Source organism: Lycium barbarum, chromosome 1 (assembly GCF_019175385.1).
Source record: "Lycium barbarum isolate Lr01 chromosome 1, ASM1917538v2, whole genome shotgun sequence".
Taxonomy (NCBI): domain Eukaryota; kingdom Viridiplantae; phylum Streptophyta; class Magnoliopsida; order Solanales; family Solanaceae; genus Lycium; species Lycium barbarum.
Window position 1 is genome coordinate 140,588,689 of NC_083337.1, and position 26,454 is coordinate 140,615,142.

At 35.7% G+C, this 26,454-nt stretch overlaps 5 protein-coding genes across 6 annotated transcripts; 4 read left to right on the forward strand and 1 right to left on the reverse strand.

The window, feature by feature from the left end:
- Positions 1 to 263: 263 nt before the first annotated feature.
- On the forward strand, positions 264 to 2,314 carry LOC132640252 (pentatricopeptide repeat-containing protein At5g66520-like). The gene has a single exon (XM_060356769.1). It carries the CDS (start codon positions 629 to 631, stop codon positions 1,928 to 1,930), a length of 1,302 nt encoding a protein of 433 aa, XP_060212752.1. The 5' UTR covers positions 264 to 628; the 3' UTR covers positions 1,931 to 2,314.
- Positions 2,315 to 4,994: 2,680 nt separating this feature from the next.
- On the forward strand, positions 4,995 to 5,845 carry LOC132640269 (AP2-like ethylene-responsive transcription factor At2g41710). Its single transcript, XM_060356794.1, has 3 exons — positions 4,995 to 5,374; positions 5,474 to 5,562; positions 5,649 to 5,845. The coding sequence occupies exons 1-3, from the start codon at positions 5,272 to 5,274 to the stop codon at positions 5,742 to 5,744; spliced, it is 288 nt and encodes a 95-aa protein (XP_060212777.1). The 5' UTR covers positions 4,995 to 5,271; the 3' UTR covers positions 5,745 to 5,845.
- Positions 5,810 to 6,704, forward strand: LOC132615128 (AP2-like ethylene-responsive transcription factor ANT). Its single transcript, XM_060329706.1, has 3 exons — positions 5,810 to 5,826; positions 5,965 to 6,041; positions 6,133 to 6,704. The coding sequence occupies exons 1-3, from the start codon at positions 5,810 to 5,812 to the stop codon at positions 6,702 to 6,704; spliced, it is 666 nt and encodes a 221-aa protein (XP_060185689.1).
- A 356-nt stretch (positions 6,705 to 7,060) lies between these two features.
- On the reverse strand, positions 7,061 to 10,880 carry LOC132640280 (dolichol-phosphate mannose synthase subunit 2). Of its 2 annotated transcripts, XM_060356812.1 has the most exons (4): positions 10,628 to 10,880; positions 8,583 to 8,662; positions 7,681 to 7,793; positions 7,061 to 7,591 (listed from the first exon to the last, which is right to left on the reverse strand). In XM_060356812.1, the coding sequence occupies exons 3-4, from the start codon at positions 7,768 to 7,770 to the stop codon at positions 7,439 to 7,441; spliced, it is 243 nt and encodes an 80-aa protein (XP_060212795.1). In that variant the 5' UTR covers positions 7,771 to 7,793; positions 8,583 to 8,662; positions 10,628 to 10,880; the 3' UTR covers positions 7,061 to 7,438. The 2 variants fall into 2 exon arrangements, with proteins under 2 accessions (XP_060212795.1, XP_060212788.1); XM_060356805.1 differs by lacking the exon at positions 8,583 to 8,662 and having other exon boundaries at positions 10,628 to 10,869.
- A 4,074-nt stretch (positions 10,881 to 14,954) lies between these two features.
- LOC132640295 (syntaxin-22-like) lies at positions 14,955 to 26,434 on the forward strand. The gene is made up of 7 exons (XM_060356821.1): positions 14,955 to 15,340; positions 23,574 to 23,667; positions 23,877 to 24,016; positions 24,195 to 24,269; positions 24,950 to 25,107; positions 25,182 to 25,282; positions 26,096 to 26,434. Exons 1-7 carry the CDS (start codon positions 15,162 to 15,164, stop codon positions 26,159 to 26,161), a joined length of 813 nt encoding a protein of 270 aa, XP_060212804.1. The 5' UTR covers positions 14,955 to 15,161; the 3' UTR covers positions 26,162 to 26,434.
- Positions 26,435 to 26,454: the final 20 nt, after the last annotated feature.

Here is a 26,454-nt window from a genome sequence, read left to right on the forward strand (position 1 = left end):
TGAGAAAATCATTTGTGGGGTGTCTTCAAACTTTCTATACCAGTGAAATTTTAAAGATTTTGAGTGGTTAATGACGTTTCTTAACTATTTGGGATTGAATTTGACATCTGAATTTGTTTGTGTCTAAGATTCATGCTTTTAATCATTATTGGTGTTTGGTAATCTTCTCCATTGGATCCCCCTGCTGCTTTTGTTGCCTCACCAACAATATTTAAGATCTACCAGTTTGGATATGTTCTAATACCCTGAATTATTGAACTTTGGAAAATGGAATTGGAGGTTCTGTTCGTTCAACAATTATAATGGTGAGTTCGTGTCTTTTTAAATTTTAAGTGTTTGTTAATGGTTTGATATTATGCTATTGCACAATTTACATGCACTTAACTTATAGTTTAGGGTATTTTAGTAAACTTACCAATTAAAATACAGTATGATACATTCAATTCAAACAAAAAATATATTATTACACAGCAGCAAACGATACAGTCTATCCAAATATTGTATCTACAAAACAGCATAATACAATACAATACAGTACATTATGAAACAATGGGTAACAACGTTCCAAACAGAGGGTAAATCTCCTCCCATGTTAGTACTACTAATGTTCTTGGCTACCATGACTTAGATGGAAGGAAAAACAAAAACTATGTTTACAAATCTGTTATTAAGAACCTTTAGTTCATGGTCTTTTGCTATTAAAAATGCAAAATCACCTCAAAAAGCCTTAACACTTTATACCCAAATGCAACGCCAAGCCATACCCTTTGACAGTTTTGCCATTCTTTACACTCTTAAATCATGTACTCATTTACATAACTTTCCCTTAATATGTCACCTCCAAGCCCATATACTCAAATTAGGGTTTAATATCCACGTGTATGTTGCCACATCACTGTTGAATGCGTATACGGGGACGTCATTTGAGTATGCTTGTAAGGTGTTCGATGAAATGCCTGTGAGAAATATTGTCACGTGGAACGCGATGATAACTTGTTTTTCTCGATCCGGGGTTGTTAAAAATGCGAGGAAGGTGTTCGATGAAATGCCTCTGAGGGATTTAGCTTCGTGGTCTGCGATGATTGCTGGATACATGAATAATGGGCATTGGGAGGAAGGCGTGGCGCTTTTGCGAGAAATGGTGATTGTTGAAGAAGTAAAACCTGATCAAGTGACCGTTGGGCCGATATTATCGGGCTGTGCTGAAATGGGTGGTTCGATCGGGTTGCTTCTTGGGAAATCAGTGCATGGTTTCGCGGTTAAGAATAATTGGGAATTGAATGTGGAGCTTGGTACTTGTTTAGTAGACATGTATGCTAAATGTGGATTCTTGAATTTCGCTTCATTGGTATTCGATATGATGAATGATAGAAATGTGGTGACTTGGACTGCTTTAATTTGTGGAGCGGCAAAACACGGTTATGGAAACGAAGCGTTGGAGATATTCAAGAAAATGAGACAAGGGGGTGTGGTGCCTAATGAGTTTACGTTTACTGGTGTACTTAGTGCTTGTGTACAAGCAGGGCTGGTCGATGAAGGTCGAGGATACTTTAAAATGATCAAAGAGTGTGGACTGAGACCGACAATTCAGCATTATGGTTGCATGGTTGATTTATTTGGGAAGGCAGGATTGTTAGGGGAAGCATATGAAGTGATCAATAGTATGTCACGAGAGCCTAATATAGTTATTTGGGGTTCCTTTTTGTCGTCTTGCAAGTTGCATAAACAGTTTGAGATGGCAGATAGAGTGATTGAGAGGGTCATGAATGTGGTGAGGCCGGAGAACGATGGTGGGGTTTATACCCTTATATCAGACTTGTATGTTCTGGGTGATAAATGGGCGGATGCCGAGAGGGTGAGGCAATTAATGCTCCATCAAAATGTGAGGAAAGCTAGAGGATCTAGTTTCATAAGAAATAATACAACATGAAGTACTATTAAACTGCAGCAGATTCTTGTTTCGACCATGATCTGGTCAAGGAAAAAATTATTTCTTCTGCCTGTTCTTGAAGTGACTTCTGCTGATAGTAGAATTAAGAAGGCGAGGATTTATCAAGTTGAGGAAAAGAAAGATGCAACTTGTAATTGGAGAAGAAACTTAGACACTGGAAAAACATGCCGCATACTGAAAGGTGACATGTCACCAGATGATTAACTATTTATGACAGATTTTCAGTTCTAGATTTTGTACAGCCTCTGGACCTGAAATGCCTGGAGATACTGTTTCCTCGTTTTATAGTGTTGGAGAGCCTTCATTGTTGGTATAATCAATCATAGTTTTTCAGTTTGAATGGAAATAGTAAACATTAATTAACTTCTTTCTTATTTGATTTTGTAAATGTCACAATTCCAAAAAATTTACACCGGGATATAATAATTCATATGCTTTCTCTTGAGCCGAGCGTTTTCCGGAAACAGCCTCCCTACCTAAGGTGGGGGTAAGGTCTGCGTACACTCTACCCTCCCCAGACCCCACGTTGTGGGATTAACTGGGTATGTTGTTGTTGTTGTTGTTGCTGATTGATCATGTTTTCATGTTTTATACCCTATAAGTTAATTAGTGAGAATTAATGTGACAAGGACTTGAAAATCAATGTATTATATGCGCCTCAAAACCCATGGTTCGTATTTTCATCCATCAAGGACTTCCATCTTTAACCTAATATGAACCCAGGAAGTTCCTCAAACATATTGCAGAGGCTGGCATTTTGATATCAATCTAGTGAGTCGAGAAGTGGAGCAAGTCAAAGAGGATGTCTAAGCTATAACAGGAAGTGGTGATCTTTAATCAACATCTCTAGCAATGTGAAGTTTATCTGTAACATTTCAGATTATCAGGTTCGAACTTGGCAATTAACATTTAACCAGATTTTATGGGCTCATCATCTCAGGTAGGATAAAACTCCTCAGGTTCTTCATGACGGATGAGCCTTTCTTTCTTGAAAGTCGATTAATTTTTAGAGCAATGTAAATGGGCGTTCGTGAGTTCAAGACTTTTAAGTTACTGGAGTAAAAGACTGGTTCAATTTTACTGTACATGTTATCTACTTATCTTCACTGTTTGACAACATATCAGAGTTTGGTGCCCTATTGATTTACTTTGACCAGTTTTGATCCCGAAAGAGATGAAGACAACAAACTTCCTCATCTTCTGCCATATATATTTATCAATATCATCATAAAAAGTTAGGACTAATAAACTAAGACGTGAACTTCAAAGTTCAAAAATACATTTAGTTTCTCTCATTCCACGAACCCCTTGCAATGCAACTGTATACCATTTGGTCACTTATTAAAATATATTACAGGTATTGTAAGTGAAAAATAGCAAGCAACCTGGAAAATTCCAACATGCTACATCATATTACACTGTTTAGTAATAAAAATTTCTTTACACCATTAATGTGTATAAGTTAAACACAATTCATACAATGTCTTCACACAAGGATATAAATGTTATGGCTTAATAACTAGTAGAATACTTGTATACAGTGCTTAAAGACCTCCTAAATTTTTCTTCACCGCCTTTGAACAAAAACTACATGATGGGAAAGGGCCAATTGTCCAAACAACATATCACAATGAGAGAATATTATGAGATCCCTTCCATAGTTAGTAACGATTATCAACATCAACCAGACAGACAGAGACAGCAGAAAGACAAAAGAATCTGCCATAAACCTGACAAAATAAAACAAGAAAAGCATAAAAGTGGCCTTCGTAATGACGAAGAATCCTAGGGAACAGCAAACTGCAAAGGCTAAACAACAAACTTAACCATTTGTCTAAATGGAAGGAGACAAATTATCAGCTTGGATTATCAAATAAAACTAAAAAAACAGCTTGAATACGTTTAAAAGATTTCAATATCTCAAAGACAAAGGCCAGACGCTTTATTTGACTTCTTTTGTAGTTATATTTACTTGTCGGCTCCCTATCTAGACAGCAAATTATCTATCTTTTCTTTCTTGTTGAGAGAGGGTGATAGTTTTAATTGCGTCATAAAGTTGTTGAAATTGTATTTGGAATAAATTCTGAGACAGCTCGTGTCCAATTTTGACACTTCTGATTGAATGTGTAAAAAGCATGTATACCTAAACTCACATGAAAAAGAGTTGGAGTTGACTCAAATGACTAAAATCTCTTGAAATTCAAGCAGACTTAACAAATAGCATAAAACTTTTGAATTATAGTCCCGAATCAAATTTGTCTAGGCATAACTAGCTAGCACGAGTATTAAGGTTTTGCCGTTGTTGATACATTTACATTAGTTAGATTGGTGCTGGATCAGGGATGTAGGTGACTCCAATCACTCAGTCATTGTAGTTGTTTTATTATTGTCGGTATTATTTTATTTGAATTACAATTAATTTTAAGTTGTGGTGTTATGCTTTAGACATGTTAGTCTTGAGGCATGTTGGTGCCACAATCGGAAAAGTCACGATCTGTAAGAGTACTTATATGGGCAATATTAATATATTACATAAGGTCTAAAGACAGATGAGATATATCCCGAATTTCATTGTAACCACTAAATCTGGAATTTAAATAAATCAACTTGACACGTCATGTCAATATTATCAATTTAAGATTATAATTAAAGGGTAACAATTGTTAAAAGAAAATAAATGGCTGTCATTGCTTAGTTAAAACCTTGAAAGTGTCAAACAATATTTTTGTTTTTTTCCTTATATTCATTTGAAGTCAAGAATTAAGTCATGTAAATAATATACTAATATCCAGGATAGAACTAGATTGGCTAATGGACACTCAAGTTGACATGAAATAATCGTTTGTTTTGTCTTAAGTCAAATTAGCTTGTTGACAGTATAAAACTAAACAAAGCAAAATGACAAAAGAGTGAATACATTATATATACTGAATACAGCAACATCCATTTTGTGTAGCAAGGCATCAAGAAAAGATTGAAAGAATAATGGATTTGAACACAAGTGTTAAATCTGAGATGGTGAGCTCTATAAAAAGAAGCATGTCCATGGTGGATTATGATATTCCAGAGACGACGAAACGTGTGAAAAGACAAAGAAGGTCACTCCCTGCAGTTGCACTGAATGATAACACTGCCCAACAAAGTGAGAAGCAGAAAATAGACTCATCTAAAGTTGATCAAAATATTGCTCATACACCTACTGTGAAGAGAAGTTCAAGATTCAGAGGAGTTAGCAGGTACTACTAATTAAAAACGAGTCACATTCTTGCCATTTTGGGATCCATAGGTTTAAGAAACTACTAATTCTTGTTACAATTATCATGGATTTTAGGCATCGGTGGACGGGGCGTTATGAGGCTCATTTGTGGGACAAGGGTTCTTGGAATGTAACTCAGAAAAAGAAAGGAAAACAAGTCTATCTAGGTGAGTTCTGCAAAATTGGTGCTATAGACTAATTTTTTATTCAAGAATCGAATTTTTTAGTAATAGAAATTTTATTTGTATGTTGTTTAAATTGAACAGGAGCATATGATGAAGAAGAATCTGCAGCCAGAGCCTATGATTTAGCTGCAATTAAGTACTGGGGCACATCAACTTTCACTAATTTTCCGGTATGAAATTGCTATTTTCATAGTCCTTTTGCTTGGAATTTTTTCTCTGTTTGATTAAAATATCTCGCATAATCTCTTTCCTGCAGATATCTGATTATGAGAAAGAAATTGAAATAATGCAAACTGTGACCAAGGAGGAGTACTTAGCCTCATTAAGAAGGTATTTAATTTGTTCAACTTGATTTCTAATCAGATTAAGATCAAATCATTTTAAAATCAAAATTTACCTAGAGTTTTTGCCATTCTAATGCAGGAGAAGCAGTGGTTTTGCCCGAGGTGTATCTAAATACAGAGGAGTAGCAAGGTCAATAAATTCATTTCACTAATTATTCTAAAACTTTTACCATCTGTTGTTCATAATTAGTAGTAACAAAAGATTTTGAATTGATCATATAACTTCAGGCATCATCACAATGGCAGATGGGAAGCAAGAATAGGGCGAGTTTTTGGTAACAAATACCTCTACTTAGGTACTTACAGTAAGTACTTTCCCCCTATTATTTTCAGCACTGATCAAATCAAGACTGTTAAAATAAGGTATCAACTCGAATCTCTGTGTTTTTTTTATAGGTACTCAAGAGGAAGCAGCTCGAGCTTATGACATTGCTGCAATCGAATACAGAGGGATGAACGCGGTGACTAACTTTGACTTAAGCACTTATATTAGATGGCTAAAACCTGGTGCCAATACTCAGATGGCATTCCAAGAATTAAGATCAGAAAATCAGGCTATACAAACCAACAGTAACGACATGATTAACCCGATAAATGATCCTCAATTCACTTTTGGCTCCAATTATTTTACCACAACTAGAGAAACTCTGCCCCCTATTCCACAAAGCCAAGAACCCATTGAGAGAAAAATGCCCTTAAGTCCATGCAACAAGTCGTCTCCGCCTACAGCTCTCAGCCTTCTGCTCCGATCCTCCATGTATCGCGAGCTCGTGGAGAAGAATTCCACCACTAGTACTAATGAAAAGGATGAGTCAAACATGAAGAACAAAGAAAAAATAAACATAGAAGATGAGTTTGTGTTTTATTCAAGTGATAAGTTGCCTGCATTGGAGTCAATGGAGAAGGGTATTACTTCGTCTCGTTTGTGTGATAGAGCAGGGCAGTCCTTTTGGAATGTGATGCCTTAAAATCATTTAACAGTATAGCAATTTGTAGAAAAAAATAACTGAAACTTTGTAGTCATCTAGGAATAGATGAGAAGTAGTTTCATCTAGGACTGTACATAAAATAAACAGAGAGAGTGAAAGTCTCTGTTCTCAAAGAAATCAGAGCTATCAAATGCTTCTGGACTTGGAAAGATACAAAGTTGCAATTTCAAAGAATGAATTAGAAGTATTGGTCTGCATTCAATAATAAATGAGTTTAAATTGTATTCATTGATGGTGTAAACGATATTTGCACAACTTAAGTCAAGTACCAAATAGATTATAATCCTTTATTCCACCAACCAAACGAAGAAAAGATGAGATTGCTGAATCATGAATAACGAAGAAAAGATGCTCCAGTCCCCAACCAAAGTGGAAACATCGACCTCTATATATTTATCAAAATATAGTCGATTTTTGTAATAGCAGGGGTCTCCTTACTTTTCAATCTAACCCCCTTTGAGTTCTTCAAAGCCATGAACGACGATATATAGACTAATGAATAGTTATTATAGGTAACAGACATTCCTAAAAAGCTACAAACACAAAATAGAGCTTGTTGTCTATATGTAGTGACTACTAGAAGGCATAACTAGAATTTTCAGATCACTGTCAACAAATGAATAGAGAATTTTATGTGACACGAGCTGTTCAAGAGCAAAACCATGAACTATCATATAATCCAAACAGCTACCAGCAGGCTTAGCAAGGTTGTGTCATGCCTTCTTCTTTTTGGACTTGAGCATCACATATCCAATAAACATGCTCAGCAGGCAAATGAGTGCCATTCCAGCAAATACGGGAATAAGAATTGCATACTCTTGAGGTAGAAAATATTTGTGCACAAAATGATCAGTATCAACCAATGGCTGAAAGACAAAAGGATATATCAAACCAATGTAATAACGTAGGTCCTGAAAGTCACTACACCTTGTAAGGTAAAGACAGAAAAACTGACCAGAATGATGACCCAAAAGGTATAATATGTGAAAATGGACAAACTAGTCACTGTCAAAAGCAGCCCAATCGTTCTATCTGCTAATTCCATAATGACTCTTTTGCTTGTGCAGACTGTCAATGAGGAATGCCATACTAAATTACAAACAAAACAAGGAAGCCTAAACAAAAATCACTGCCCATTTGGCAGAAGTTTGTAAATGAATTACCAAAGAAATGAAAGCAGGAAAAGCATACATAGAGTAGGAGAGAAGCAATGCACATTGCAACCGTGAAAGAATGTAACACAAAAGACCAAAAGTTAAGCATCACGCAAGCAAGACAAATGGCATTCATTCTTTCTCAAGAACAGAACTCTAACATCAACTCAATCACTGTATAATTGAATATCCTTCTGATTTAGTCATTTGAAAAGAAGAGCAGTTATACGCTTGATGCATATGAAACATCAAGATGACAAAACAGAGAATAATGTCACAGTACCAAAGAATATATTGATTGGCAACGAAAAGACACTACTAATCCAATTTATATATCCCAACTTTTATCTGGTTTTATTGCACAGTATATGACTGAATTACTCTTGGCATCTATAGATAATAGAATCATCTACCAATGTTGTAGCAGTCCTCTATCCAGACCACACAAAGATTTTAACAACAAAGAGGAGAGGAATGACACTTTTATTAACACAGCACATCCCAACACCCCACCCCACCCCACCCCGCCCCGCCAAAAAACAAATAGTCCAGGGAAATAAAAGGACAGAACGGAAGAAACCAGCAGATATCTGTTTCAGTTATGTTTCCCCAGAGTGCACGGTGCACAGCTATGTTTTTATAGTGCTTCTGAAGTCTATCCAATAGCAACAAGATTTCAATAAACAACAGGACAGATCACTACCTTGAGGCTCTACAACCAGAACGTCTTTTGTCTTTTGAAATCTCCAACAGTATAAGATTCTGAAAGCGACACCTCCAGACCTGAGTCTAAATGTTTTTTTCAAATATACAATTATAGTAGATTTTTTTTTTTTGGAATGTTGGTCACTTATAAGTCAGAACACACAGAAAGAACTAATTAGAATATTCTATTAAAGAATTGGTTTGCCTAAAGCACGTTGTCATGACGCTACCTCGTAATATCTGTGAAACTATTACGTGATTTTACTTTAGCATATCATGCTAATGGACATGTGGTTTCCTTCTGGAAGCATCATCAGATATTTGCAAACAAATATTTGACAAAACCCATGAATCTTTTATCAATCATATCCAAAGCTGCATATACAATACTAGGATATCTCCAAGCTGAACACATACACCAAGAATGCCTATAGTTTCATTTCTGATACAACACGCCCTTTCCCTTATGTCTGTCTGCAATACAACTAATCTCCCTAGCAATAAAAGGAGTAGGTTTGGTGTTGGACATGCATGACGTAGATACTAAAATCAATGACGTACTGTTTATTCAATGATCTAACCATGCAAGTGACCAGTACTTGGAAGTCTAATGGTACCAGTGGAGTCTCCCATACAATAAATGTGTGTTCAATACTCCTCCTCTTTCTCCCTTCCTAATCCTCTATGTAAAAAAATACTTAAAAGAGATAGAGAGAGAGAGAGAGAGAGAGAGAAGCATGCACATGCCTGCTTAACAATTATTTAGCATCAAAAACTGAATTCTTGGCCTCCCAAAGATGCCTAATTTTTTCCCCAGGAGGTAATATTTGCTCTAGCATAATGGAAATCATCAACTTAGAGAAGAGGAAATAACCAGTTTCATGTATATGCATAAATGCTGATAGAAGAGAAATGAAGAATCCTACAAGTCGCAAAATCCAGAGAATTATATTTCAGCGGTAATCCCTACCACTCTCCAAAAATACCACAAGCTGTTACTATGGATGTGTTCAGTATGAAGGAGGAAAATGTTTTCTTTATTTTCTAGGAAAATAAGGGTTCCTTATTTATTTTCTTGTGTTTGGTATATAAGCATAAGATATTTATCCCAAAAGCATTTGTACATAATCTAGACAAATACTATGGAAGGTAAGGGTGGGGGTAGGGATAGTGGTGGATCCACGATCTTTGGTTCGGAAAAAACAACTAAAGTTAAATATAAAAAATAATGTTGTCCCGGGGAATTGAACCTAGGACGCTAGAGACAATTTTGAACACTCTAGACCGCTTGAGCCAACTTTTTACATTTGTTCAGGGTATTCAAAAATTAATATATGTACATAAACACAGAAAATTTATTCTATATATACATTGTAATTTTTTGCCAAGGGTGTAAGGGTGAACACCCTCTAAATCCACCCTGGGTAGGGGTGGGGGTGGGGGATGGGGGCTACGAGGGTGGGGTAGAAGATGAAGTGTGTTGGAGGATGGGGAGGACACAATCAATATGGAACACCACTTGACTTGTTTTTCCTACTTTCACAAGGGTAGCCATTTTCCTCAATTTTTAAGGAACTTGTTTTCCCAGAGAAAGTGTTTTTTGACCAACAGAACATGAGAATATTGGAAAGCATTTCCTGTTTTCCCCCATGCCAAACACACCCTATAGTTTGCTGAAACTCAAGAGCCCTGGCAAATACTCAGATGAAAAATACAATAATTAGTGACCTTTGAGACCAACTTCGAATTTTGATTAGCCAAGCAGTGACTCCTATATCTGATGCGAGCCTACGTGATAGCTACACATGTCGGAGAAATTCAGATTGTACTAACCTACGCGATTAATGTGAACACTGAGAACGTAATTGGTACATATTAATAAGAAAAATTCAATGCCGTAACTCTATGCATTGAAGAGTTTTACTGATATGGAAGGAAAAAAAAAAGGCATACACAGCCAAACACTAATCATCCCTATAAATGCAATTCAATTCCTTAATTTTCACAGCGAGTTAAAAAAATCATAATTAATGGAGAATTTACCTTGAAAAGTTTATTTCGGTGGCGTTAAACAATTCCGTTAAAGAGCATGAAAATCGTTATAATCATCTAAATCGAAATTGATTCCTTTGTGCTTCCATTAGTTTCATTTCACAGTACTTCTCCCTTGAGAATTTATTCATAATACTGAATGGGCAATTTGCAGGATTACCTTCGCTGGGGTGGTTTTTAATTTTTACCCCTCAAAATGTGGTCTTTAAATTCTATCCGGGCAGAATTTACACCTGGGCTGAATTTTCTCACCGGCCAGCGCAGATTTGCAAAATTCTGCTTGAGGCATAATTAAATTTTACCTTGAGGCAGAATTTTACAAAGTCTGCGTTGCGAAATTCTGCCTAACGATTTTTTTTTTAATCTTAACTGAAATTCGAAACCACAACCTCAAATATTAAGCGAGGGGTATAAATTAAAAACTACCAATTTGAAGGGCAAAAATTAAAGACCACCCCAAATGAAGGGCAATCCGCGCAAAAAAAACATACTGAATAAATGGGCCAAATAGACCTTTTTCCCCTCACATGGACCGAACTGATACTAGCCGCGCGGCCCAACTTTAACTCATTTTGGGCCTTCTTTTGGGGCGGTCTTTAAATTTTGTCCCTCAAATTGCTGGTCTTTATGTTTTGTCCTTCGCCTAAAATTCATGGGTTTCGGGTTTGAACCTTCGCTCAATTCAAAAAATTTAAAAAATTTGCAAGGCAAAGTTTGAATTTCGCTCTGCCCCCTCCAGCAGACTAAAAGTCTGTCGAAAGGGGGCAGACTTTGCCTTGAGGCATATATTTTATTTTTTTTACTTTTCAAGGCAAACTTTTAGTTATGTCTTAAGGAAGAGTTCCGCCTCATGGGGCATATTTTTAGTTATGTCTTAACTAAAAGTATGTCCCATAAGGCGGAACTCTTCCTTGAGGCATAACTAAAAGTTTGCCTTATAAGGTAGAGTATATGCCTTAAGGAAAAGTTTTGTTTTATGGGGCATACTTTTGGTTATACCTTAACTAAAAGTCTGTCTTATGTAACTAAACTATGCCTTAAGGAAAAATTCTGGCTTATGGGTCAGACTTTTAGCTATGCCAGATCCGGCATAACTTTAGTTTTTCCTTAAGGAGTGTATGCCGGATCCGGCATACACGCGCCCCAGCCTTGCCTTGCGAATTTTTATTTTTATTTTATGCCTGAGCGGGGGTTCGAATCCAGAACCTCAGGTATTCGCTCACCTTTTCAAGCAAAGGGCAAAACTTAAAGATCACAAATAGGAGGGGCAAAATTTAAAGACCACCCCAAAAGAAGGACAATCCGCGCAAAAAATTGACTCATTTTTTCTGTGTCATTTGCAATTATAACAAACAACTTTTTCGAGGGTATAAATTTATATTTTCGCATCATAAGAAGGGAAAATAGTCCAATTTCTTTTTCCTTTTCCCCGCCAGAAGGGCAAAAATTAAAGACCAACCCATTTGAAGGGAAAACCGTCCAATTTCTTATTCCTTTTCACCGCCTTCACTAAACGTGGAAATTTTATTTTATGAATGGATATACTAGCGATCCTTAAATTATCTTTTCTAAAATTCCTCTGGTTTGACAATTACCAAAATATTTAAGCCAGCTCTAAGGTTTTCAAATAAAGATGTCATTACAACTCATTCTTTATCATAAAAAATGTCAATTATGAATTACCACTCATATTTTTGTTTTACTTTCATCTCTGCAAAGAATAGTTAAATTTAATGAAAGAAATCAAAATATTTTGAATTATATGAACTGGTGTACTAATGATTTAGATACACCTAAACCACCTGAAATGTTGAAAGCCTTTGCAGATGCACTTCAAGCTAATTAGGTCGTGTCATTCTCCAAGTTAAAATCATAAATTGACATATTTAATGTCGTTATAAGTACTAATTCACACATGTTTGTTACTTACCAAAGTCAAAGTGTATTTGTAAGTTGAATGTACCCGAAGGAAAATATTTTAATTTAAAATCAACAAAATCTTACCTAAAATTAATTAAGTACAACTTTGAAAAAGGAATTGATTATATAAAAAAGTTTGATATTTTTACATCTTTACATCTCAAAAAATTAGAAAACTAAATTTTAAATAAAAATATTTTAAAAAATTATATACATATACAAGATAAGCTTTAACTTTTATATTCCTTCTCTTGGCTAGATCCCAAGCTAAGTCACTGCACGACATGTTATAAAGTGACGACACCAGGACACCACATTCAATTATTAATCCAAACAACATCCGGTCTGGAAAAAAATAATAACCCAAAAAACGAAAATTAAATTGAACAATAAATTACTACTATATAAAAGCATGGGTTTTACCCATACTTCATCGTCAGTCAAATTTTCTTTAAAAAAAAAAAAAACTATAAGGTAAGCCCCATATTAAAAAACCAAGCAATATAAAAAAAAAAAAAAAAAAAAAAAGAGGGGGAAAGGTGGACCCCACCCTCTCCAAATTCATATAAAAAAAATAGACCCCATATTAAAAAAAATCAAGCAATATATATAAAAAGAAGTGGATCCCATATTAAAAAAAAGGGGCACCCATATTAAAAAATATACCCCCATTAAATCAATAACGGTGGATTCATTACCACATGCATATCAACCCATTAGTGGGAGCAAATGAAATTATTGTACAGCAAAAAATATGGACTTTATATTATTGTTTTTCTTCACAAGGTTAAGTAGCCAAGTCATACAATTTCCTTTCTTTTTTTATATTAGCATGAGATCTAATTTAGATATTTAACTGTTGTATAGCAAACTCATGTTTCATCGACAGTCACCTTAAAAAAAAAAATTATAAGGTGGGCCACATATTAAAAACACCAAACAATATAAAAAAAAAGGAAAAAAAGTGAACCCCACCCTCTCCAAACTCATGTTAAAAAAAAAAAAAAAAAACTCCATATTAAAAAAAATCAAGCAATATAAAAAATAAAAAAAAATGTGCACCACATATTAAAAAAATCATACTCCCATTAAGTCAATAGTGGTGAATTCATTGCCACATGCGTATCAACCCATTAGTGAAAGCACAATGAAATTATTGTACAGTAAAAAACATGAACCCTATATTATTGCTTTTCTTCATAAGGTTAAGTAGCCAAACCATACAATTTTCTTTCTTTTCTTATATTAGCATGAGATCTAGTCTAGATATTTAACTATTGTATTTGCTATTCCGCGATGTCATTTATTTTTTATGTTTACTAAAATAAATATACTTAAAATATTTATATGTTAAAATAAGATAGAATTTAATTACTTTTTCATTTTTATTCTTATTAATAAATGTGAAAAGAGAATAATGTCGTAAAAGAAAAAATAATATTAAATGAAGATCAAATAATGAATAACTGGTAAAGTTGCTGCCATGTGACCAGGAGGTCACGGGTTCGAGCCGTGGAAACAGCCTCTTGCAGAAATGCAAGGTAAGGCTGTGTACAATAGACCCTTGTGGTCCGGCCCTTCCCCGGACCCCGCGCATAGCGGGAGCTTAATGCACCAGGCTGTCTTTATATCAAATAATGAATAACGTAAATTAGTCAAATTATAATTCTAATTGACATTTTCTTAAAAAACCGTGCAAAAGACAACATGACAAGTAAAATGAGCTAAACCAAGAATATTTACCAAAAATTAAAAAATAGTAGTTCTTCGTTTAAATAGAAAATGAAATTTCTACTTTGTTTCGTTTTAAACATATAAAATTAATTTAATAATTTGAATTAGAATTAGAATTATCCAAATCAAAATTTGATAAAAAAAAATTAATTATTGTTTAGGTTCAATCTACATACATTAACAATAGAATATTTTACACCTTTAAATTAATCGAATTAAAATTGAAAGTATCAATTGATGCTTAAATATTGCTATTGTTTTATCTCAAAGAGAGAAAAATAGTTTCCTTTTAAACAAGTCTTGTCTTTTAAAAAGCATTAATAAATTTTTGTCAACTTGGTATTCGTTGCAAACACTAATATAATAAAGTTTTGGATATGGAGCACAAACTACAATGTTATATTAATCGTGTTTTGAACATAATATATATATGCATAAAAACAGTGCAAACTTATGTATGTTTATTAATAATATAATATATATATATTATCACATACACATAGATATACTATAATCCAAAGTGTTGGGTCCGTGCGCAGCACGGGCATACGCCGTCTAGTTAATCTATACGTGTGACGTATTTTATTTTTGTGTAAAGCTGCAGTCCACTCGAAAACGTGTCGAACGAGTACATCTCTCTCTTAAAAAATACATAAAATATTATTAATATTAATTTTTGGTTTATGTTCCTCAATTCCTTCCTTCATTTTCGCCCAATTCCCTAATTCTTGGCGCAATTTTTCACCCTTTTTACCCACCAATAACTACCTAATACTTTTCGCTCTTCAAATCCCTCCTTGTAAATTCTCCAAACCCCCAAATTCTAGGGTTTTCATATTACTTCTCTCTGTAATCCAAAATTTGATCAGAAATGAGCTTTCAAGATCTAGAATCGGGTCGATCATTGGGTCCCAGTCGGGTCGGGAAGCAAGACCCGACCCAAGCTATGGCTTCTGGAATATTCCAGATCAACACCGCTGTCTCCACGTTTCAAAGGCTGGTTAATACCCTTGGTACCCCTAAGGATACCCCTGAGTTACGCGAGAAATTGTGAGTAATTGACATTTTGATAGAATTGAGGTTTTTATTCCATGATGTGGTAGAATTTTGATAAAATTGAGGTTCTTATTCCATGATTTTGATAGAATTGTGATTGTTTACGTTGTTTTTTTTGGGTTTATTAGCCTCTTAAGAGTTATTTGCAATGTGTAGGTGAACAAAACTAGAAATAGATTTGAGCTGATGTTTATGTTGTTATTGACATTCTGGTGGATCTTGTGGTTTAAAGATACATAGCATTGTCATGTCATATAGGGACAATTTTGATACAAAAGCTTGACATTAATGTGTGTTGCAGTTGCAATCATAATATTTTTGGGGATAAAATTAGTGAAATGATACATTTTTACAGATACTTTGTTGTTGATTTAGTCTCCATGGGCTTCTTTAGGAATTTACGTGTGCTATAGGATGAATATATTTATCAGCTTCAGCAGAGAGGCAGCAGTATGCATGACATATATAGTTCAAAGAGAATTGTCTAAAAGAGTTGCATGCATGCGAAATGGCAGGCTCATACTGAGTCCGGAGCCTAAAGGGCATGAATTTGCCACACAAAGACCAAAGGGGTTTGGCCTTTCCACGATAAACCTACGTTTTGCAAACAAAATTTAACGTCCCTATCTGTTTGTTAAATCCGTCTATGTTGTAAATATTTTTTTTTTAAAAATTATAACACATGATGTGGGCTGGTCCACATTTTACAAAAATAACTTTTGCAAAACCTGGACCAGTACACATTTTGCAAAAATTATTTTTGTTAAACGTGGACCAGCCAACGTTATGCAAAAATTATTTTTGCCTAATTTTTTTTTTTTAAATTTCAGTGAGGCTTTTTTGAACTCAAACATACACCACAAGTCATACAATAATTAACTCAAACAAAGTCATACAATAATTAAAAATGTGTGAAATAATCTGTGAACATACAAAAAAAACTAAAATATAAGTTAAATAAACGTCACGCATTATTTGAATAGTAAATGTTAAATTAAATACGTAATTAAACACCACAAGATATATTATATATTTATTACAATAAAGACAGCAACATATTCTTAGAAGATTACACAAGGAAACAACGATCGTACAACTTAGGAAAAAATATAAAAAAACGAACAAATAAACAAACAACAACAACTACTGATTTCGTAGCGGACAATGATTTTTGTTATGACTTGTTTCCTTGCACGTACTACACTTCCTAGCCATGCGAGCAGGAGTTATATCCATTTCATTCCTCCTTCTAGTTGTACTCCGCGCTCCTGAAGTTTGCTCGTATTCAGTGTTTGCAATTAAACTGAAGAGAGAAGGTGGCCAATATGCTTCATCATCCAAGGGTGAAAAATTTTCACTGTACGTTTGTTTGTAATACCTACAACTGTAGTACTTGCTAACATAGGTTTTTGGCTGAATGCCACGGATATCACAAAATTTAATGGCATGTGAACATGGCATATGGTAGTTTCTCCACTTCCCACACGAACACTTTTTCCCTTCGGCAGAGACTTTATGGATATTTCTGCCCTTACCTTCATGTGCAAATGTCAAAATCTCAAAGACCCCTTTAGTTGTGTTGTATTGCTGCATGTCAGTGTGCTTTTGGGAGCTCTCCCAGTATTCATCGAACTTCTTTTCAACAGCGAGCGGCCAAGGCTTTTTATCCGCAATCAACAAAGCAACAAGGGAGTTTCTCTCAACAAACCGATCAACAAGATTTTTAAATGTCAGACGGACCATGGCAATAACAGGCAACCCACGAGCTTTCTTCAATAAACCGTTGTAAGACTCGGAGACATTCGTTGTCATAGCCCCCCACCTATGACCTTTGTCCTTAATCAATGTCCATTTCTTCTCAGGAAGATTTTTTAACCATAGATGCGTTGGAGGTGACAACGTTTTGATTTGTTCCATCCTCATTTTATACTTCTTCTTCTGCTGCTCTGTAGCTGCCAACCACATCAGGTGCTCAAGGTCACTGTTGAGGAACTTTTTATTAAAGTTGATTTTCAATGCCGAACACAAAACCTATGGTGTGTGAATGGTAGTTGTAACCAATCATGTGTTTGGACACATTGCGGGATGCCCTGATGTCGGTCAGAAATAAGTCTAATTCCTTGTCTCCCACAAACAACATGTCTCCACTAACATCACAAGGAACCACGTCCAAGACTCAAAGCTCTCGCGTGCAACAACAACATATGCAAGTGGAAAAATGTTATTGCTCGCATCAATTCCAACAACAATTAACAGTCTCATCTCATACTTACCGTAGAGATGAGTGCCGTCTATTGAGATGACCAGCCTGCAATTTTTGAATCCATCAATGCTTGGTTTAAAAAGAAAAGAAACTTAAAGATGTGATCTCCCCGCATTGTAGTTGACTGGTGTGCATTCAAACTTCTCGGCCACGCCGACACGACTCGGGGAGTCCATTAATGATGGCCTCTGAATAAGGCTGCCACACAAACTATGATAGAAAGAACATAAAATTACATGATAATAAAAGACAAACTATTATATCAAAACGCCAATAACAAACATAATTATGATAAAATACCTGACCATCTATGAAACTCCTTGCCGAGGGCTTGTGCACCCCCGGGATTAGTCGGGGCTCAAAGAGACCCGGACACCCGGTGCTTAATCAAAAAAAAAAAAAGGCTTGAATTTAAACCTATCGTAATTTTAAAAGTCACGTACCTGCAACAAGGAAATGAATCTACAAACATCGCTGGCTTTGGGCATTGAAGCGCGGCATAGAGAAGTATACAAATATGACAATGCAGCCGCTCCCCAAGCTTGTGTACTCATTGCGTTAAGGTCACGTATGTCAAGCAAATAGTCTAAATTAAGCAAGTCACCAGACTTATCCGGAAATATCGTGCCGCCACAGAGCCATAGCAAGTACAACCTAATCCGCTTTTGCACATCAATTTCTATCGTCTGATCTATAATGGCATCTAAAGCGTTCATATATTCAACTAATTTATTTACTTCCAATCTACTAACACCGTTAAAACAATCCTCATCGGGTGCCCAACCAGTAAGCTCGTGGATAAACTGTTGCCACCCCACATGTTTATATTTCCAGCATTAGCTTGAATCAAGGGGTAACCATGTACAACCATGCCAAACATGAGCTCAATATCTTGTAATGTGATAAGTCGCCTCACCTGTACATAGATGAAAGGTGTGCGTCTCAGGACGCTGTCTCTCTATAAGTCCAGTGATGACTCCCCAATCATATGGTACAGATCCTACCTCTACTACTCCCGTAATCCACACCTGCCAAAGTAGTCAAGTCTGCGGGGATGAAAACGATGATGCCTCACGTGCCTCCAAAATTCGCGATCCGCGCGGTGTGGAATTAGGCACGCTTTTGGTCCTTTCAAGGTCCCATTCCACACACCCTGTGATTGATGCTTCTCCTGAAGTATTAGCACATCGTACACTTCTAGCCTCGGATGTAGGGGCACCTGTGAAAGATCCATACCTATAAATAAAACGAATAATAAAACAAATAGGACAACCTTACTAAGAAAGCAAATCCTACAAAATGATTGAAATAATATAGCATAAATAAGCAATGTTAAGATAGACATTGCCAATTTTTAGCATAAAGGGGGTCTGTTCTTTCGATAATTTAAAAAAAAAAAAAAAATCAAGTGCCAAAAGAAAATCTCCTACAACATTTTATTTGTCTTCTTTCTTGTTCTCTTTTTCTTATTTTTGGTTGGGTGGGGTAGAAAAGAAAGGGAGCATGCAATATATAATGTCGAAACTTCATCATATTTCATATTCGGATATAATATTTTAATGCAAAATAATCCATGAAATAGCAAATTTAGGTGCAACAAGCCCACAAAAATAACAGTAACATAAGAGGAAATTTCTTCAAAAGTGCTACTTAACAAATCACAGGTAATAACAACAATGCTTCTAACAATCATGTTTAAAGTTCGTCTAAAAATCACACAATCAAAAAATACATACAATCAAGAAATATAAGATAATCAGATATCATAGATCTACCATAAATACACAATATTATATGAGTTAGAAAAAATACTTTAATTTTTTTTTTTTTGGCTAAAAATATAATTTTTTTTTGGCTAAAAATACCTTAATTTAGATATAGCAATAAAAGGTTTTTGATGAAGAAATTGCACCAAAAATCAGATCACAACGCAGGGAATAAAAAAATTTAAAAAGAAAACAAGTGAAAGAGAAGGAGAAGGTTTTTAGAGGAGAAGGGTTGTAAGTTGGAGAAGGTAACAATGGTGGAAGAAGGAGAAGGCAAAAAAAAAAAAAAGGGTAACTCGTTTCTGATTGGGGGGAGAAGGGTGAGAACTTGTGGATTGATGTCCGTTTTGCAAAAGTAATTTTTGTAAAACGTAGACCAGTTCACGTTTTACAAAAAATATTTTTGCAAGGCGTGGACCAGTCCACGCTATACTTACAATTTTATTTTTCAAATATCGAAGCAGACGGATTTTAACAAATAGACGGAGGCGTTAAACCTTTTTTGCAAAACGTAGGCTGCTCCACGATAAACCCCATTTGGTTTATCGTGGAAAGGCCAACCCCCTTTGGTCTTTTTGTGGCAGATTCATGCCCTTTAGGCTCCGGAATCATCTCTTACTTATCTAGGAAAATTTATGATGTAATATCTTGGAGTCCGGAGCCTAAAGGGCACGAATTTGTCACAAAAAACCAAAGGGGTTGCTCTTTCCACGATAAACCAAATGGGTTTTATCGCGGAGCAACCTACATTTTGCAATTTAACGCCTCCGTTTGTTTCGATATTTAAAAAATTATAAGTATAGAGTGGACTGGTCCACGCCTTACAAATTAGCCACGTTTTGCAAAAATTACTTTTGCAAAACGGACAACAGTCCATGAGTTCTCACCCTTCTCCCCCAATTCAGAAACGAGTTACTCTATTTTATTTTTTTTGCCTTCTCATTCCTCCACCATTGTTACCTTCTCCTTCACTTGTTTTCTTTTTAAATTTTTTTATTCCCTGCGTTGTGGTCTGATTTTTGGAATAATTTCTTTATCAAAAACCTTTTATTGCTATATCTAAATTACGGTGTTTTTTCTAACTCATATAATATTGAGTATTTATGGTAGATCTATGATATCTGATTATCTTATATTTCTTGATTGTGTGATTTTTAGCTGAACTTTAAACATGATTGTTAGAAGCATTGTTGTTATTACCTATGATTTGTTAAGTAGCACTTTTGAAGAAATTTCCTCTTATGTTACTGTTATTTTCGTGGCCTTGTTGCACCTAAATTTGCTATTCCGTGGATTATTTTGCATTAAAATATTATATCCGAATATGAAATATGATGAAGTTTCGACATTATTTTAAAAAATATTAACGACATAGACGGATTTAACAAACAGGCCGGGGGGGGGGAGGGGGTTATCGTGGAAAGGGCAACCTCCTTTGGTCTTTTTGTGGCAAATTCATGCCCTTTAGGCTCCGGACTCTAATATCTCGTGTTCTTGGGAAATAGATATTTGGAGGGAGAAGAGAAGAGAACAAACCTGGGAACCGTTTTATATGAGGGTGATGAACCTACTATATGTAGAAGTAATGGACCATCTATCTTGGTTTTTCATCAAGAAAACAATTTGATGAAGCTTTCTAAGGAGATAGTATGAAAAGAAGATTTGAGTTGAAATGCATATGCCTTATAGAACTCCACTTGCATATGTAAAGCGTGAAACAGAAACAGCACGAGGGGTTCATGTTGCTCCAAAAGTGGCACATGTGCTCCACTGAAGTAAAGCGTGCAAGTTGATTAATTAATTCTGAGAAGCAATAACGAATTTCCCTTAGTAATAATAACAATAATAGTAAAATTTTGTCTCTACAAAACCCCTCTTTACCATAGTAAACATATTTACGGTATTAAAAATGCTACTCCCTCTGTTTCAATTTGTTTGAACCTATTCCCTTTTTAGTCCGTGCCAAAATGAATGACCTCTTTCCTAATTTGGAAACAAATTCACTTTATGAATGATTTACAGCCGCACAAATTTTCAAGGCTTATTTTGAACCACAAGTTTCAAAAGTCTTCCCTCTTTCTTAAATGTCGTGCCCAATCAAATGGGTTCATATAAATTGAAACGGAGGGAGTATTATTATTATCTTTGATGAAAAGGTAGAGGATTTTATCAGTAGTAAGTACCAAGAAGGTACTTGGTGGACAGAGTTATACCTTACTGGTGGGAGATAGCAGGTGTCTTGTGGAATTAGTCGAGGTGCGCGCAAGTTGGCCCGGACACCACGGTTACAGAAAAAGTACCAAGAAGGTACCAAAAAAGTACAGATAGAGGACATCCTTCTAAATATTAAAGGAGCACAAGAGATCTAATAATGAAATAAAAGGGTAGCTGGGTGCTCAAAGCATCCGGCATTAGCAGCGTCCGGAAGAGCTGCACCCCAAGAGGTGTGATGTAGACAGCCTAACCAAATACAAGCGTTAGTGGCTGCTTCCACCGCTCGAACCCGATACAAGAACCTTCCTTCACCATAGGTATAGATTTTTCAAACACCAAGTTTAACCTGTTCTATGGCTTGAAGGAACCATCCTAGTGGATTGATTTTTCAAGCCTTTATCAGTTAGCCCATGACCAGGACCACACCATCTCCCAGAAACTGCTGTTAGCATATTCATTTCAGGAGAAACATTCAGGATTGGGAACTACCACAAGTACTGAATCTACTTACCAAATTGGAGGGATTCTCAGTCAGGGAAGATACAGCTGATAGTTTAAAGTGGGGAAACTAAAGTATGGTCTTTACACTGTGAAAGCACGCTACTCTCACTTGTGCTCCACCAATGGAATCATTGATAGATGGCCTTGTAAATATATCTGGAAAACTAAATTATCCACAAAGATCACTTGTTTCAGCTGGATAGCCCTGAATGAAGCATGCCGAACCAAGGATAATCTTAGCAGAAGAAGCATCCATTTGGTCAATAGATGTTTCATGTGTCCACAACAGTCACCAACAGACATCTTTTTCTTCACTGCCCAATTGCTGCAGACATATGGTGCATGTTCCTCTCCATTTTTGGTATCACCTGGGTCATGCCACATAACATCAAGGATGCCTACAAAAACTGGTCTCTATAGGAAGTTGATAAATCCATCAGAAAAGTTGGTGGATGATCCCTGCCTATATTTTTTGGTGTTTATGGACAAAGGAATCACAGATGTTTTGATGGGATATCAAATCCTCCTAACTTTGTTACCTTTCTCAAAAAAAATATCAACTCCTCTTTACTCTGTTAAGGCTAGATGTCTCTTATGGTTATATAGCTGCCATAACTTAGCTCCTGTTAATTTTCCTATCAATGTTTTGGACTTTGTCAGCTCCTAGCCTTAGTCTAGCTTCTTTTGTTTCCAGGGCTGACCTTTTCATTATGTACTCTCTTTTGTACTACTTGCATTTCCTGATGCCTTTAATGTAATTTTTTCAATTCATTAAAAAAAGAAGATTTAATCTGTTGTATGCTGTCCGTCTTGTCATTTAAACATCTATCTTTCCTCTCCGTTCAAGTAAACCAAAAAATGCAAGCAGAGATAGCAATCCAGTAGCGTCTGTTATCCTTTGATGTAGACTGTTCATACCAGCTGCATAGGGCAATTTTATGCATCATAGCTAACCCACTGAACACCAAAACTGTAAAGAAACATAGTCCAGATCCGTCTAGTAAAAGCACAATGCTGCTATTAGCTGATATGAATAATTATTTGATGTTTGCAAGTATATGGTGATACTTTTTGTCCTGGCAGTCTTTCCAGAATATCATTTAGTTAATTTGGTGAATAGGTGGGATAGCCCGTGAGGTTTGCCTATCAAATGCCTTTAGCTTGAACAGGGTGGATGTACCTCACACTTTTCCCAGGGTGAATATATGGGTTTGTAACAAAGCAGTGGGAGGGAGGGTTAATGCAATGTATTGATTTTTGGGGATTTGAGATTACGTGTTCAATCATATCTTAATCAGATAATTAAAACTAGCTTTGCAGTCCGATGCTTGTAATCCCAATTTAATGCTGCAGCAACAATTATAATGTGTTAATGAGCTGAAAGGTGCCAACCACCTTTTAGGTTGTAGTTTCATAATGGGTTATCATTAGTTTAAAAAAAATTCAAAATTGTTTGGTACTTGTGCTGATTTCTCAACTGCAGGCACAAGACAAGGCTACATATTGGGCAATTAGTGAAAGATACTTCTGCAAAACTTAAGCAAGCCAGCGAAACAGATCACCGAGTTGAAGTCAGTGTAAGTTTCAAAAAGTGTTCTTCTCATTTCTCTGTGTTTATCTTGCTAGTCTGCACTACAATATGTATGTGCAAAACATCTATTCATATTCTCGCATCATGAATTATTTTTATTTTAAATATTTTCCAGACTTGTGTCTTTTTCTTGCTCGTCTGCTTTCACACTTCTCCCTTTTGCTTATAACTGTCAATTTGTTCTTTTGCTCTCAGGCTAGTAAGAAAATTACAGATGCTAAACTTGCTAAAGATTTTCAAGCAGTATTGAAGGAGTTCCAAAAAGCTCAACGGCTTGCAGCTGAGAGGGAGACAGCATACACACCTTTTGTTCCCAAAGCAGTTCTTCCTTCTAGGTAAGTAATGGTTATACTTTATTAGAGTTTACATATAGTAACCAAGTTAGAATATGAAGAAGTACATTAAAAGCAACTTGTATTTCAATAATAGAGCTGTTTGTTCTCAAATAAAACCTTGTACCTTCATTTTCTTTTCGCACCTCTCACTTTTAGTTCATCCTCTTTTGGTAAACAGTTACACAGACGGTGAGGTAGATGCCACTTCAGATAAAGGTCAAGAACAACAAGCTCTCCTTGTGCAATCTAGAAGGTAAAATAGCCTAATATTAGTGCTCCTTTATGCTTTCTCTTAATCATTATTGTTGTTGTGATGATGTTTAATTAATTGCTAAAAATTATCTGTGCAACATGGTGTAAAGTAGTGTAAATATTATTGTGTTGGTTTTCTGCGAAGACAAATTGTCTGGGAGAGCTGTGAATCGAACTGAGATTTTTCCTGAAACAAACTTAACTTTTTGAAAATGCAATTAGGGGAAAGTTGATGATGTGATGCGTTCCAAAATACCGGCGTGTTATTCATTGTAGTTGGAATGTGAATGGGGCTCCTGTACTTTTGTAGAAGACAAGTTATATTTATTATTTTTCTTATACAAGCTATAGTCATTCCTCCATCTGCAAAATACAAGGGGCTAATTTGTCACATACACATATGAAGGGAAGTCAGAGGATGGTAACTGTAAATCCCTCTCAAGATGTGCACTGACATCCAGTGTTATTTGCTTGCGTGGCAACAGCTTTTAACATCCAATTCTTTGTCGTCTGCTGAAGTTGTAATTCTTTGACTCAGGCACCTCAGCTGAAAGTATTATTGTGGTGCTGATGTCATATAAGATCAATGATTTTACCTTCTTAAACATACCTTTTCTAAATATAATTTTGGCTTCGTGATATTTAGTTTCTCTTTCATCTTTCATGTACCCTGTGCTGCAGACAGGAGGTTTTGCTTTTGGACAATGAGATTTCCTTTAATGAAGCTATTATAGAGGAACGAGAGCAGGGAATACAAGAAGTACAACAACAGATAGGGGAAGTGAATGAGATTTTCAAGGATCTTGCCGTGCTTGTTCACGAGCAAGGAACCGTGATTGGTAAATCACTCTCCTTCATCTTAACATTCAGGTTTCAAGGGGAACACATTTTGATGTTTGCAGTTCTTTTTCAGATGATATTGGTTCCAACATTGAGAATTCTCATGCTGCAACTGCACAAGGGAGGACACAACTTGCTAAAGCGGCAAAGACCCAAAGATCAAATTCATCTCTGGTAAGTCTGACACATTTCACACTTCTTCATCCTGAAGATAAAAGTCCGGGTTTGGTGTGTATGCTGTACTTTAGTTTGAGGCCTGTCTGTTGCTCCTTCCTTCCCCACCAAAAATGACACTATTTGTTTTATTTGGAGCATCAAGTAGTTTTTTCTTTTACTATGATTTTGCAAATAGTTTAAAAGTCTTTTCGACCAAATATTTTATAATCTACAGTACCATTTACGTATTCTCTAAGAATACAGTTTTTTTTACCTTAATAAAAAATAGTGTTATTTTATAAAAGTTAAGATATATATGTTTGAATTAACACCAATATTTAATGTATTGACCTTATATTTTGTACACTGCCATTCTTTGGGAAGGATGGGATAGTATTTATTTAGGTGCTTTACTTGATAAGGTTTCATGGACTTTTGAGGAGTATAATTATGAACACTCTGGTGGTTATATGTAGAAAAGGAATGTAATAAACAAGACCATTCAGACAGTGATTGACTTTGAAATTTCATCATTATTTTATTATAACTAGTCAAGTCATGTAATTACTCGAGTTATGGGACGGGAGGAAATTTGTGGAGCAGGAATTTGAGAAAATTTCAAGTGGTATTATGAAGTTTTTAATAATATTCGATCATGCAATTACTCCAATTTTTCATCATCCTCATCTGCTTCCTGTCATCTGCGAATTTGAATTGGTAATCTGCTCCCCTCAGTTTGTGCACATCATATTTGTTTTCCACCTTATTTACCTTGAACTGAATAATTGATTTGTCTGTAGATGATTTCCTGACATATTATACTTTCTGCAGACCTGCTTACTCCTGGTGATTTTTGGAATCGTGCTCCTTATTGTTATCATAGTACTTGCAGCCTGATTTGAAGATTTTGAGATATAGAGTAAGGATCCTAAACTCCGTTCAGCAGTGGAGATCTTTGAAGGCTCTCCCCGGCGTAAAATTGTGTTGCCTCGAATCTTTGGTCATACGAAAAAAATTACTGTCAAACGAAGTTTTTGTTTCCTCTGTGGGGGGAGGGGGAGGCAGGGTTTGTGTTTAATATTGTAAATTTGGTGTTTGGGTTGCAAGTTATGTTGCTGCCTTGTAATGGCACTATAACGGGTTTGTCAATTAAAAAAATGATTCTTTGGAGGGTCTTCGTTTTTACTTGC

What these genes read in the sequence shown, in the direction of transcription:
- LOC132640252 (XM_060356769.1), top strand. Translation starts at nt 629, where the DNA reads ATGGAAGGAAAAACAAAAACTATGTTTACAAATCTGTTATTAAGAACC.
- LOC132640269 (XM_060356794.1), top strand. Translation starts at nt 5,272, where the DNA reads ATGGATTTTAGGCATCGGTGGACGGGGCGTTATGAGGCTCATTTGTGG. An exon ending in AGGAAAACAAGTCTATCTAG is followed by an intron (nt 5,375 to 5,473) that starts GTGAGTTCTGCA and finishes TAAATTGAACAG; the next exon opens with GAGCATATGATGAAGAAGAA. An exon ending in CAACTTTCACTAATTTTCCG is followed by an intron (nt 5,563 to 5,648) that starts GTATGAAATTGC and finishes TCTTTCCTGCAG; the next exon opens with ATATCTGATTATGAGAAAGA.
- LOC132615128 (XM_060329706.1), top strand. An exon ending in CCTCTACTTAGGTACTTACA is followed by an intron (nt 6,042 to 6,132) that starts GTAAGTACTTTC and finishes TTTTTTTTATAG; the next exon opens with GTACTCAAGAGGAAGCAGCT.
- LOC132640280 (XM_060356812.1), bottom strand. Translation starts at nt 7,770, where the DNA reads ATGGAATTAGCAGATAGAACGATTGGGCTGCTTTTGACAGTGACTAGT. An exon ending in CCTTTTGGGTCATCATTCTG is followed by an intron (nt 7,592 to 7,680) that starts GTCAGTTTTTCT and finishes TTTGTCTTTCAG; the next exon opens with CCATTGGTTGATACTGATCA.
- LOC132640295 (XM_060356821.1), top strand. Translation starts at nt 15,162, where the DNA reads ATGAGCTTTCAAGATCTAGAATCGGGTCGATCATTGGGTCCCAGTCGG. An exon ending in CCTGAGTTACGCGAGAAATT is followed by an intron (nt 15,341 to 23,573) that starts GTGAGTAATTGA and finishes TCTCAACTGCAG; the next exon opens with GCACAAGACAAGGCTACATA. An exon ending in AAAGCAGTTCTTCCTTCTAG is followed by an intron (nt 24,017 to 24,194) that starts GTAAGTAATGGT and finishes TTTGGTAAACAG; the next exon opens with TTACACAGACGGTGAGGTAG.